Source organism: Chaetodon auriga, chromosome 10 (assembly GCF_051107435.1).
Source record: "Chaetodon auriga isolate fChaAug3 chromosome 10, fChaAug3.hap1, whole genome shotgun sequence".
In the NCBI taxonomy this organism is placed as follows: domain Eukaryota; kingdom Metazoa; phylum Chordata; class Actinopteri; order Chaetodontiformes; family Chaetodontidae; genus Chaetodon; species Chaetodon auriga.
The window spans coordinates 16,124,823-16,139,061 of record NC_135083.1 but is presented as its reverse complement, the minus strand read 5'-3'; the positions used below and the strand labels follow the sequence as shown (position 1 = coordinate 16,139,061).

Genomic DNA, 14,239 nt, shown 5'->3' with positions numbered 1-14,239 from the left:
CGACACACAAGTCCAGTGAAGAGAAAGAGGAGGAGGTAGAAGAGACACTTTGGGAAAAACTAGAGGAGTAGCTTGAAGAGGAGCTAGAGGAGAAGCTGTAGGAAGATCGAGGGGATGAGTTAAGGCAGTAGGTGAAAAACTAGAGGAGGTAGAGGAGAAGCTGCAGGAGGCTGTAAGGGGTTGGTACAAATTATTCAAAAAAAAATTCTTTCACAGTGTCATCATTGCAGGGGGTCGACATGTTGCTGGTACAATGTGAAAGCACACATGGACGCTGTCACTCATGATCATCTCAGTCAACATCAAGGCCATGAGCAGCATGAACACACAGCACCAATAAAGCTGAAGCACACTGTTTACCGTGACGTTCCTGACTCACCACGATGGACATCTGTCATGTCGTCATATCACATTGCCAGAGAGATGGAGCACTAAAAATATAGCTTGAATTATTCAAGGAATCAAGGTAATTTATTTGTCATTGTACAACACAACACAACACAACACAACACAACACAACACAACACAACACAACACAATGCTTTCATGCTACACACACAGATCAGACTTATTCATGTTCATTTCTTACTGCCCCTTATCCATTTAATGGAAACAATTAGTTAAGGTGGTTCTGCAACAACAGTTGGTACTCTTGCTAGAAAAATCTCTTTTTGCAGGGCATGATGGCATAAAATTGACATTTTTAAAAAAAAAATCCTCAATTTTTAAAAATAGGGATTACATACTTGTCACTGACAGAATATGGGAACATTATTTTTATTAGCTAATATATCTCAGCCGGCTTGTTTGTTCAACAGTTCAAGTGGACTTTGGTTGGTTTCCTGCTTGGAACTTGGAACACAGCAGTCAAACATGACAGTTGAAAATATTGCACAGAAAACCACATGGGTTTAAAAAGTCTACACATCTCATAGTTTCATGAGTCAATGACAGTAGGTCATCCTGGATGCTCCTGTGGTAGATGCAGCATGATAAAGTGCCCTCTACGGTGGACTCGAGTGGACAAAACACAATGCAGGGCCATAAAGACTGCCTGCTAGGAGATGAGTTGGCTCCTACGTGCCTCTAAATGGTTAAATAGTTAGTATTTCCTTGTGTTTTTATTAGAGGGGTGAACTAGTTGTACTTTAGATCTGAGTCACATTGGTACTGTTTCGCAATAAATGCTTCATGACTTCCTGGGTGCTGGTGCCCTTTTCATTTTATTCACCCCTGCCCCCCCCAGGCAGCCTGAATCCACCAACGGGTGAAGGAGTAGCTGAGAGAGTAGAATTGGTGGAAAGTAGCAAATAACTGAGCAAACAGTGAAAGTAGGTAAGAAGCGGAGTTAGTCAGAAAAAATGAAAAGGCACAAGTTTGCTTCAGAAGGCATAAATGAAAAGGAATCTGCCTCTAAGAGTGAGATGAGAGGGTTGAATCAGTCTCATGTTTGCGTGTTATGTACAGAGCTGTGGTTGGCCTAGCTTAGCATAAAGTGAAAAAACACAAAAAAGGGGATTATTTCCTACTGACACTTCTAAAGGTGACTTATTTACACATCACACAATGTGTTTCATTTGTTTGCCCTGTTATGAAATTCCCTAAGGGATGAATAAAGTATCTATCTATCTATCTATCTATCTATCTATCTATCTATCTATCTATGAAAAGTGTAAGATCAACAAATTTAAGTGATTTTCTGAGTTACATGGTGAAATTATTTCTTGGTGAGCAATAATTAGGAACAGTACACGTTGCGCAGCTTCATGGCGTGTTGTCATGACAGTGATGTTGCCAGGTTTGGTACCATCATGCCTGTACAAAGACCAAAACAAAAACCTCTGCTCATTTACACTATCTGGCAACACAAGGTGCAGCAGGAGATGGTGCACGTACAGGGTGGATGGACTAACTGTTGTACTAAAAAGTGTGTGTGGAGTTTTCTCATGTACAAAGTTGTCTTTATGTTCAGTGTTATTCACCAAAATGTATCGTGTGTATCCGCATGTTGTGAATACATTTCCTTCCTTATAAAACATCCACGTTTACTTGCTAGCAGTCTGCTAGCAGTCCTCTACTTCCCTGCCTTTGTTGGTTCGTTGCTGCTTGTCTTCATGTGTCGCTGCCTCCTGTAGATCAGTGGAACAGAGTGAAAACAAAGCAATGTGTCTGCCGTCGCCTGCATCCTCGTGTGCATTCATGTAAACAAGCAGAACGTGGACCCACTCATAAAAACATCACTCCACGGCACTACCAGTGGTCAAAAACTCCACGGGGTAAGTTTTGTGCTTCAGTACTCTCACAGTATAACACAGCACATACATGAAGGTTATTTACCAAGATGACACTGCTTCACCTCCTTTAGATTAAACATGAATGCTGACTTTTCGGTGGCTAATGCTGTGTGTAGAAAGCAGGCTCCAAGTGCTGGCCTGCGTCAGCACGCTGTCTCAAACACTAACAGTGGAAAAGTAATTTCTTGCTAAATTTAATTGTTCATCAACATGCAGCGCAGTGGGCATGAATTTAATTGGAATTTTGGCAGTCATGCAGAATCTTTTATGTGCTACAGGCAAATAATATACGGGTCCAGGGGAAAGATCTTTTTTACGATTCTACAACAGAGAATGCGTTGGAAACAGTAGCTGTGGCGTACATCAGCCTGTGACATTGATATATCACTGTAATTCCCCCCATCCTCTTGTGTTATGGCTATAGCCAACACGGTAATAAAACGCAGATGCAAACGACTCAGCAGCAGCAGGTGAAGCGAGCTGGTTCGGTCTGCCGCGTGCTCTTATGTAAAGGCTTGTTCTTCCCCCGGTGAAGCTTACATTTTCACTCTTCAGAAGCTTTTAGTGCTTTTGTGACAAATCAACACAAGTGGTTTGGATTTTTAGGATTTTCCTTTCTCTCAGACAGGTTCAAAGCTACCGCAAATGTGTTTTTCACAAAGTCGAGCACATAAGGTTGAAGGGACAGGGTGTAAGGTGACTTTGTAATTGAACAGGGGGAAGCCAGAAGCTGTCAGATACTATAGCTCTTAGGATTAATTGCACAAGTGTATAAAAAGGCACTGAAGACACCTGATGTCCTTTCAGTAATTAAGAATTCAAAAAAGTCCAATTACAGTCTGTGGGAATAAGGGATTGGCCTTCGGGTGATTTAAGCGGGTGTGCCAGGCTGATGATTTTTAGTTAGGAGCTGTTCCAGTGTGCCTATAGCGACAAACCACAGCCCTCGGGTACAAGATCTCCCAGAGCTCACAAGCTCAGCATTAATTTCAAACTGTGATGGTGCATTTGTAAGCTCAGCATAGCTTGGGATCTTCACCCAGGGCCATGTTGAGTTCTCGTCGGAAGTTACAATGAGAGGCGAGGACACGTGATCAGCGATGATTGAAAACAAAAACATCCATCCCAGAAGAGGATGGAAGAGGAGAAACCCTTGATCTCCTTCCCTTAATTTCATCATCCTTACTGAAAGTTTGATAAACAGTATTCATGCTGAACTGAAACTGGTAACATACTGTGAAAAGAAGTATATTTTTCCCTCCTCGGTGGGTTGAAGGTACGTCCTGTACCCAGTTTGAGGAAAGGCAAAAAAGACGAGTACAGAAGAGTTTGGATGGTGCAGCGTGTCATCTGGAGGTGACGATTAACTTTGCATGTACAGGTGAGCAGTGCATGAAGGGATGACAGGAACCTGTCAGGATCACAGTGTTTCAGGTGGAGGTGCATGATGAGAGCTGAGTCACACCACCTCTGGCAGCACTTGTTCTGGCTGACGTGATGGTGATGTTTTATGAGGCAAATTTGAATTAAAGCCTCAATGTTTAACAGACTCTTTACTTGACCGACTATAATCTTACATTCTTCTTCTTTTTGTATGTTTCTTTTGCAGTCAGAGTAGTTTTGGCCAGATCTTCCTTCTCAATCTCAAGTTGCCTCGTTATAAGTTAAATTCCAATATTTGAACACGGCAGTCTTACAGATGTCCTAATGCAGATGATTTGCTGCCTCCAACAACTTATGTAAGACTGAGTTCAAAGGAAAGCTGAACCCTTCCCGGCATCAGAAAGGTGGCCACCCCCCCCACCCCCCACACCACCCCCCAGCAGCACTGGGTGGAAGCAATAATACAAACAGGATATGGGGATAAAGTACTTTTCTACAAGTCTCTTCTTCCCTCTCTGCATGCTGTTCATGTGGGACTAGAACAGACATGGTAATGAGGACATTAATAAAGGATGCAGATCCATTTTTAATGATCCACTGGCCCCTTTAGTTTGAAACTGATTTCCGTGTCCGTGGTTGAGTTTTCTGCTCAGAATCCGTGTTTTGTTTTGAGGGAGTCTTGCGAATGTGCTATTTTTTGCCTGCACAAGCAAAGTGCTGCATAAGACTTGCATACACCTGACTCTGTGTGTGTGTGTGAGAGAGAGTGAGTGAGAGACAGAGAGATGTAGGATCAGTCCTCTCTGTCTATATTTGGAAGATAATACTGAAGTAGGGAAGTGAAGTGGGGGGGAGGGAGGAAGAAAGAAAGAACTTTATTATCCTGGAGGAAATTTGGTTTGGAGCCAGGCATCAACACACGCAGCAGATCACAGAGAAGAGAAGAAAAAGTCACAGTGGAGGTGTTCGCCAAACCAAAATCCAATGACAGGGCTTCTTTTGGTTCACCCACTCTGGTCCACCTCTCTCTGCAGCTGTCAACAAAGCCACGATTGGTTCATTTGTGAGAGTGTGCTGCTGTTTGCTTGTGGTCTATGAACTTACCAAATTTGTTTAAGCGTCGTGCTTATCTGTTGTGTATCTAGTCAGTTTCCCAACATGCATGCCTGCCAACTGACCAGTGAGGATTCAGACTGGATTTAAAAGAGGGAGATAAAAGAGAAAGACTCCAAGCAGCAGCAGGAGCTCCAGTATAATGTTAGAACTGGTTATACACACACTTACTCACATGTCATCTCTATCCTCACTTCCGTCGGGGGAGAGAGTCTGTCTTCTCTCTGCAGCAGGCTTCTCCCTCTCATCGCTTACTCTCCCTCTCTCGCTCTCTCTCTTGCTTTGTTCACGCTGTGTTTGCCTGTGCTCTCTGTCTGAAGCAGCGCCACACTGGAGCACTAATGAGCACGCTGAGAGCAACTCAACACAGATCTCCCATCAGCTGAGGAGCAGCAGCACCTCTGACGGCATCTGAGGCGACGAGACGCAGCACTGATCTGCAGTCAGCGGGGAGGCAGCTGTAAAAAAGCAGATGACAGCCCTGGGAAAGGCGTAGGGAGAGGTCGTGAGGTGGCTTCATCTGTAAATTAGCAGTCAAGTTGAGAGTGTGAGAGGAGAGGACTGCTCCAGTGCAACAGCCGACCCTCTTCACGCTTGGAGGCTGACCCTCAGTCCACTTTCTCTTTCTGAAGACGAAGGACCTTTCCCCTCCCGGAGGACCTCAGCCATGGAGGAGATGCTCACCTGCAGCCGCAGCCCTTTCTCCCAGGTGTTTGGGCGTCAGGGTCAGCTCATGCAAGCCAGTGAGTGTTAACAGCCACCTAACGTCTATCGAAATATCAAAGTTTTATTTGCCTTGCTTGATCCTGATTAAGTTGAACTTGATTGCATGCAGCGTTTTAGTAACGGGTGCACCCACGGTCCGTTTGTTTTTCATTCTAAAGATACAGACTGGCCATCACAGAGAGTCTTTTAAAGTCGACTGCTCTGACAATGACACAAATTTAAATCCAGTGATATTGGTATGCAAAATTAAGGCGTTTAGGGAGGCAACAGTTGAGGATGTGTGTCCCAGTTTCACCAAAAACGGGTAGGAAATAACATTTTTAACATCGCTTGCCTTTTAAAGCAGCTTCTGTTGCGATGAATCATTCAGTTCTCTCAATATTTTAATCATGTTATGCTTTTATGCTTTATGAGGGTTATTAATATATTTTGTCTGTCTTCTCTGTTGTGAAATCACTTTGAAAAAGGCACAATTTATATTTCATGCCACTTCATGCATGGCTTGCTCAAGTGTACGGGTTTTCTGTCTTTGATACTGAATCATTTCTGGTCTAACACGGTTTGACACAGCAACGTGTTCATGTTGATAGATTGTGACGCTCCTTTCATGCACAAGAGACATGTCAGGTGTGAATATGTGTGCGATGTGTCTTGTGTGCGTGCGTGTGTGCAGGTGGGTGCGCGAGTGTGGAGCTCACCTTTCATGTACGACTATAAACCTTTGATCTCCGTCGGACCGAACATGCCACAGGTCTACAGAGGGAAAAAAAAAACCCCAACAGATTATCAACAGTCCAAAATTAAAATTAGAATTAGGACCACAAGGGTAATTTAATGAACTGTGTAATTAATAAAGTTTGATTCTTGTCCACCTGGTTGACAGAATGCAGCATTAATTCCCAGTAAAATGAGAATTAGCACATTTTTAGTTAAACAAGTGCCTCTGCATTAAATGCTGCACCAGCCCTCCAAATCAATTTTTGTAGATTTCATCTTTGCAAGTATGTGTGAGGCTGCTCGGTGAATTAGCAATGAAAAATAGATGATGTTTGCTTATAATTAGCCTATGCTTATGTACTTTGCGGGAATTATTTTTTATCCATATTTGAAGGGATTTTGTGCAGTATAGGTGCCAGACACCCACAGCCCACATTCAAACTCTGCGTATGTGGGTGCATATATGTATTATTTGTATATGTGAGCTTTTGGACCCTGTGGATTTTTTTTTTTTTTCTGGATCAAACCTCACATCATGACAAAAACCACCTCTGGTGTTCTGTCACATACTGCCTTAAAGAGAAAATGGCACCCTTTGGCCACGGCTGACCTGATGTGAGGCAGAGTGAGTTTTCCACCGGTTTGCTGCAGATTTAGATGATTGTATATACATGCTTATAGCTGCTGGGCATGTTCATCCACTGTGGTATAGAAACAGATTTTTTTTTCCCTCAGCTCAGTTATCATACGAGGCCAGAGTTGAGCTGTGCCTCGTCTGATTGTGTTTTGTTATTCATCAATAAATAAAGGTTTGCTTTTAGGCGTCTGTTTTGCAATAGGAAAGATTTCTTTCGATGTGCAACAGAAAGTTTTTTTGAAATGCTTCTTTTTTAAAACTGCTCCTCTTAGATTTGCTCTGCTTGCAGGTTCGGGGTTGCAGTTTGCTGGAGTCTTCCGTTGTAATCAGAATGGCTTAGATTGGATAGGTTTCCCGACTCGAGCAATTGAAACGACTGCTCACTTCATGTTCAGGCAGGCTGGAGAAGACAGCAAGCGGTGTGACACAGCGGAAAATCAACGGAAAAGACTGTTTAAATGTTTGGAGGCATGTCAAGCTTTCTTTGTGCAATTTGTTCTTGGACGATCACATCCTGAAAATACGCTCACACTGAATATTCAGTCTTTGTTGCGCACTCATTTTACATATGCCCAGGGGGTGTTATTGTGTTCCTTCCCTGCTGCTTTCCCCCATTCAAACCAAACTTAAAGACAACTTGAAGTCAAACTGTGGAGCTCATTCACAGTGAGTCATCCCCCCGCCCGCCCCCCCAAAAGCCTTGACTTATCGGTCACAGCCTAGGTGAGAGCGCTGAGTGAATTAAACCTAAATGCCACTCTCTGTGGTGATGCAAAATGACATTATCATTGCATGTGTTGTGGTGAATTACAGTCAGTCTTGTGCTCCCCAAGTTATCTATGCTCTTTGAAGCCTGTGCTGCACGTCTGTGATTTCGGATGTGCGAGAGAGGGAAGGGAAGGGGAGATGGAAGGAGAGAGGGAGGGAGGGCAGGGGATGGGGGTAAGAAAGTGAGCAAGCTGCAAATTGTGTGAATAAGAGATGGGTGTTTTTTTTTTTTTTTTTTTTTCTATTTTTAGCAACAACCTTACATACTGTTACACAGCTGCTGCAAGACTAATCCACAGTAGCGCTGGCTGGCAATATCTGAACAGTAATTATAGGGGGATTTTTTGTTATCTTTGGCTGTCACCCATCATTGGATCAGAAGTCCCTCAGCTATATGCAAAGGCCTGCCTGAATTGCAGAGAGAAAATCCATTACATGAGTGTTGCACATGCCCAAAGACTTGAATATTAACAACCTTCTGGTGGTACCCTGGCAGAATAAACACTTGACAGAATATTTTTTTTTTCTCATGAATCACATTCACGTGTCAGTGCCAGGTGCATAATCCTGCTACAATTCTCTTACTCCCCACTGGAGGTGTGATTTGTTCTGTGTTCAGTGTTGTGATGTGCTGTCAAATATCCCACAGCAGCCGATGCTCCCGTTTGTCGGAGGGAGCGAGACAACTTAGGTTCCTTGCATTGAAATAGTCAAAGTATTTGGGGAAAGTTCATTTCTTACAGGCATGACTTTTCAAGGTTAGTCCATTCAAGGTAGAGCGTTACTTCCATCAACCACCCACTGACTACTCAACTACTTTAAGTTCTTATGATGGAATTTAAAGATCTTATTTCTCTTGAGGAAAAAAGACATTTCCCAACACAATAATTTCAGTTTAAGCAGAAGTTTACTGCTCAATAGCAGGACATTATTTGAAGTGTATGTGTAGGCTGCTGAAAGGATCCTGGATCAATGGCATTACTTCACCAGGACCTGAGATTTCTGGCTGTCGCTCGATTTGAGCAAAAGCTTCCTGTTTTCTCGCGTCTGCTATTGTCTCTTGGCCTAAATTCCAGATATAAAACCGTTGTCTGCCTGTAAATAAAACAGAATTCAAGATGATTCACGTCCAACCATAATTTGGACTATTTTTGCTTTCTCTGATACACTTACGTAAACCGATTCCACTATTTTTTCCACTATAATCCATTAAAATACATAATAGGTATTATCTAAATATCTTTGAATGTAAAGCACAGAACATCTGAGAAATTAGATAATAATAAGGACCTGATCACCCTGAAATTATAATGAATTGACTATCACTCATAGATGTTGATGCTTACTTAATGCCACTGCAGTCATGGCTGTAAATCCAACAAAATCCCAATGAGATTGTGACTTCAGAGACAATGTAAACAGTGGAGGAGAGTATATATTGTCAGTTTAGCAGTCAGAGTTGGAGCCTGTTTCCTTTCTTACCTATCGCTTTACCCTTGAATATCCCCTTAATACCTCAATAAACCGCTGGTAAATCCCTGCTCAGGAGAGGCGGACGTGATTTGAAGTTTTAATACGTGACCACTGCAGGTGTAGAACATATTTTGGTCTTCTTTGAAGTGATTAATTCCTCTCCTTCTTCCACTTGTGTTATGGCTCCAGCACTCTCACAGATTCCTCACACCTCCTTACCCGGTGGGCTTTCCTGCAGTGAGAGATTAGCTTCATGCTCCTGGTGTTGCTAATCATGTAGAAGGAGTCACGTTGCAAGAGGTTTGCCGGTACAGTCAGTGTGTGCACTCAGCGAGGTAACATATCAGGTTTTTTTTTTTTTTCTTTTCACGTGTTGAGTCATGGATTTGGACTGTTTTCAGGGTTCTTTGTTTGTTTGTATTTATTTCTCTTGCCCGGCTAGAAAACTGTTCATTAGTGCAAATGAAAAGCCACCATGACTCTACAAGATCTATGCATTGATACTATCATTCACGCTCCATGTGCTGTCATTTTGATGTGCATTACAATAAATTCACAGAACTTAATTGAAGAAATGAAGCCATGGGAGATGCATTAGCACTCAGCCAGACTTAAAACGATCTCGCACAGTTTCAGTCAGAGAGGGAAAAATGTTTCACTGCACTGGAAAATATTTCAGGTACTGACAGAGACTACAATCATCACTCCTGATTAATGCCAATAACGTGCTGTGTTGCACTCTGGGGTGCACATTGCTGCGCACTCTCAGGGTTGCCACATTTTGCTGCTAGTTCTTGGTATGCTGGGTTTTAATTCTATGGGAACAATTGTAGTGCATGCTGTAGAATTTCCTTTTTCTTTTTAACTTAATCTACTTTCACCTTATTTTGACCTTCGTGCTGTATAGAGGTTTGCATATTCCTGAGAAATATTGCATACTTATTCACTTCTAAATTACATTCAGTATGTATCAGTATTAATATTTAATCCTTATGAAAACTTAACATCTTACCGAGTGCACAGTAGAGCATTTATAATGTTGCATCATGCGCTCACAAACATACAGCATGTTGGTAAGGATATCACTCACTTAATGTTATGGTGACTGTAAAGGTATTTGTCTCATTTTGACCTCAGTGGATCTCTGCTTTGGAAAAGTCCGAATCAACATTAAATTTATGACCCCAGACGCAACAAAACACAGAGGTCCATGTCACAGCTAAAGAAAGAGGATAGAATGATGTAACACGCTCAGATGTAATTTATGTCTAGACCTGTTATTGACAGGTCAGTCACAGTTGAATGCAGGCCATTCGTCTGCACCAGTGGGTCCACTCCTCCTCACATGAGTTAGAAACCATGGTATTTCCATCTGCGGAGCTAAATCCCAGCATCTGGATCACATGTGAAATACAGAGCTCGTTGGCCCAGCCACCCATGCACACTATATGCGCTAATTATTTTTGCATAGCGCATATAGTGTGCATGAAGTTGCATATACAATGATTGGTACCTGAAACTCTGCGAATGTTTCCTCAGTGGCAGCGAAACTTTTTGTGTCAAGTTGTTGTGGGAATCGTTTTTATAGTGCACGCCCTCTAAGTTTATCATTCAAAACTCCTCACAGAGGAAAACTGCTGTCAAGGCAATCAGCGGCGAACCATGGGACACCTGGCACGCTCTGAAAAATTTACAATGCCACCCCCTCCAACCCATTCCTGTGCTTAGAACTGGGCATCTCCAGCCTCCATTAACCTTCAGATGAATGAGCACGCTGCCAGAGCATCCTGATTGAAAGCAGAGTTGGGGTCAGCAGCCTCTGTCTCTGCATCTCCTCTGTCTCATTCTACTTGTCCTCCCTTCTATCCTCCACTGACCTGCCTTTCTAATATAAGCTTTATGTGTTTGCACATCCCGTCGCACATAGGAGCCATTCTGAATACAGATTCTATGCATTTAAAACTGTCATTGTCCTCAAGAGGTATAGGACTGCTAAGCCAGTTTAAAAACACTCAGTATGACTTTATCTACAGTGCAATGACAGCTATGAAAAGATAACATGTTTGTGTGTGGAAATCCTGTGCCGTGGTAAAAATCATAGCATACCTTGAAGGACATTAGGTGGCATCTGCGCTCTGGAGCTTTGCACAGATGTCACATTTCATGCAAAATTAGTTTCTGCAACATTTTCCTGCATACTGCTCCACTCAATACCTTCAAATTTGATGTGATGAACAGCAAATCAATATTCACTGCAACTGAAGCTATTGAGTTTGGGAGGATGCAGCTCTTGATGAATGTGTATTTGTTTAAAAGGAACACTTTGCCGTCACTATTGCTGATTTTTAGTCAACCATCATTGGTAGTAGTACTATTAATCTCCTCAAATATTATTCATAAATACATCAAAGAAAGGCTACAAAAAAGGCTTTTGTTGCAGATGAACTCCAGCTTGCTTCAGCACTCACTGTTCACTGAGTGCTGTGTCCAGACACTTGTGGTGTCAGGCATGTTCATGGACATCTGCGTCTGAACAGGTTAAAGGCCTGCAGGAAGGTATTCGTCCCTTTGTGTCAGAGGAGACTGCTGCCTAATGAATATGGAAAAACAAATTAAAAAAAATACAAAACAGCCACTTTCTGTGACTTCACATCATCTGAAAAGTTGTTAACAAAAATAATATTGGTGGAAAACAAGAAGTGCAAATTATATGTTATATATTTTTTTTTTATTTAGAGCTATGGCTTGCTTAATGGCTAACTACTTTATGACAAAGAAATAGTCCCTAAATAAATACGTTATTCCGAATAACATGGTTATTGTCCCTGGAAACAGTTGCTCGAATTTCACTGATGGTTATCTCAAAAAATCCATCTGTATCTACTCTCTTACTCTCTTTTCTCATCCTGCATTACACCCGCCGCCTAACAGTGGCACTGTTGCAAACACGGATGAACTCTTTTAAAGACAAATCGCACATGGCGGCCTCATTAAACCTCTAACTTACGCTTAGTTAGTGGGGATAGGCTGTATAAGTCATTGTAAAAAAAAGAGAAAGCATTCAACTAACTAGACTAATAACAGAGGGGAGGATGGTGAAAGCAGAGATTTTGAGACGGAAGCACCGCCGCAGCGCGACCCTGACGCTGATGGTAGCCAACGTTAGCCCAGCCAGCAACAAGAACCACCTGAGGAGCGTCCGCTTTCCAAGAGGGGCCGTTCGGCCAAAAGGATGAATTAATAACAGCAAGACGAGAGTTACAACAGACATGCTGAGTTAAGTGCGCTGGAGTTAAGTACAGTGACGTATGTTTGAGTACAGAGGAAAGCACAGAACAAACACCTGCGTTAAGGTAAGACCGCATGCTCTACTACCGAGTGTTGATGCTAATGATTACTATTGATTTAATTGACAGTGCAGCGCCTTGCTGATTGACAAGCGGATGAGCCAGTCAGTGTTGGGTCGTGACTGATAAGATGGAGAACGCAACATTTTCTTGTGAGTTATCAGAGTCACTAACAGATGTGCAGTGAGCGATTCACAGGTGTGCACTGAGCCTTTGATGTTCCCTTGCGGCTGATTTCATTTTACTCATGAAGTGCTATATTGGTGCTCATGAGTGAAGTATTGCCTATAAAATACAGCTCTTTCTTTTTTGTGCTCCACATCAGATATTTCTGCCTGTGTTGACTTTCACACCGGCTTTGTTGGTTGTGGGTTCTGTTCTGAGTCTGTGGTCCTCAAATCTCATCTCTTACATCCAGCTCTGAGAGGTGGATGCTGCAGAGATGAAGGGACAGTAAGGAAGCTGGAGTGGTGCATTGCCCTGCATGGGTCTTATCCATAGTCCACAGATGTGTGTGAAAGCAGATTTTTCACAAGTTTAAATTGCTGGAAAAATGACTGATCCCCCATATTACTGGCCTCCATCTTGTTAAGAAATGAATTATAGCGTTAAGTAACATCATTATGAACCTGGAGGGCTACTTCAAATGAGACTGATATCAAACACACTGATATCTGTTAGAAAGAGCTGAGTGAAAAACCAGTGTGTTCCCTGAAAGACTATGGATTACTTTATCCTTTTATTAAACGTGATTTAAGCGGGGAGTGTAGGCAAATCATCCATTTGCCCAGTTTTTGAGGATCATTAAAATTTTTTGGCATTTCCTGCATCGCACATGCTTATTAAGGTCTTGAAGTGACTGAATGAATGTGTTATTCCTGCAGTACACCCTGGCTGCACTTGGCTGCTTACAGAAGTGGCACTAACATTGGCTCGTACTTTAACTATATGCCACCATAAAAGCACATGTGCCAGCAACAGAATCCAACATAAACAGCCGAGCTCAAGCTCATTGCAGCGGAGAGACTTGATTTTTGTTGGCACAAGTATCCAACTGGTGTACAAGCTACCAGTTGGCTCTCAGTGGTTCTGTGATTATCATATCAGCGAGCAGTGATGCACAGCAGCACCACAGGGCAGCTGCAAGCCGGCAGGCCTGGATGTTAGCCAATAGCCAGGCAGCAGCAGCCTCGACCGCTACCTTTGTTCCTCAGCCATACGCTGTGATCTGTACTGCATAGCTGCAGTCTTGTTTTTCTTCCTTTAAATTATAAGACACTTTATGACCTGCACCTAAAGATTTCCACAGACTAAGTGCTATGTAACATCCATATATTGATATATATTTAATATATATTCAGTGTTTCAACTGGCCCATACAAACCACATGACAAATTAGCTGTGGGTCTTTTTCATGGGAGACATTTTGACTTGTTACAGCAGGAAAAGAGCAGGTGTAACTCATATGGAATACATAAATGGACTTGTTATTAAGTCTTTTAATTACACCTGTGTTGTTTTTGTTATGACAAGACAAAATGTCTGCTCTTTGAAATGATTTCTTGTCTAAATTTACAAAGTCTTGTTCTGTTAGATCGCCCTCCCTTGGCAGCAGATGAACTGTAATTACCTCCAGCGGGGAGGTGATGTTTTCACTTGTCAGCGGGATTACAGTAAAACCACAGGCCTGATTTTCATGAAACTTGGTGGAACAGTGTAGCATGAGCCGAGGAAAGAACCATTCAGTTTTGAGGCAGATCATGGAGAAAATGCACAAATTA

The 14,239-nt window shown here is 42.4% G+C and overlaps 1 protein-coding gene across 5 annotated transcripts in view; it reads left to right on the top strand.

Moving 5' to 3' along the window:
* Positions 1 to 5,095: 5,095 nt before the first annotated feature.
* LOC143326770 (kazrin-like) overlaps positions 5,096 to 14,239 on the top strand; it is a 153,595-nt gene continuing 144,451 nt past the window's right edge. For all 5 annotated transcript variants that reach the window (XR_013077707.1, XR_013077708.1, XM_076740633.1 and 2 more), the window contains exon 1: positions 5,096 to 5,533. Coding sequence is in view for 3 of the 5 variants with exons in the window: in XM_076740633.1 (XP_076596748.1) it covers positions 5,458 to 5,533 (76 nt within the window). In the remaining 2 variants the exon portion in view is untranslated. The remainder of the gene's footprint in view (positions 5,534 to 14,239) is intronic.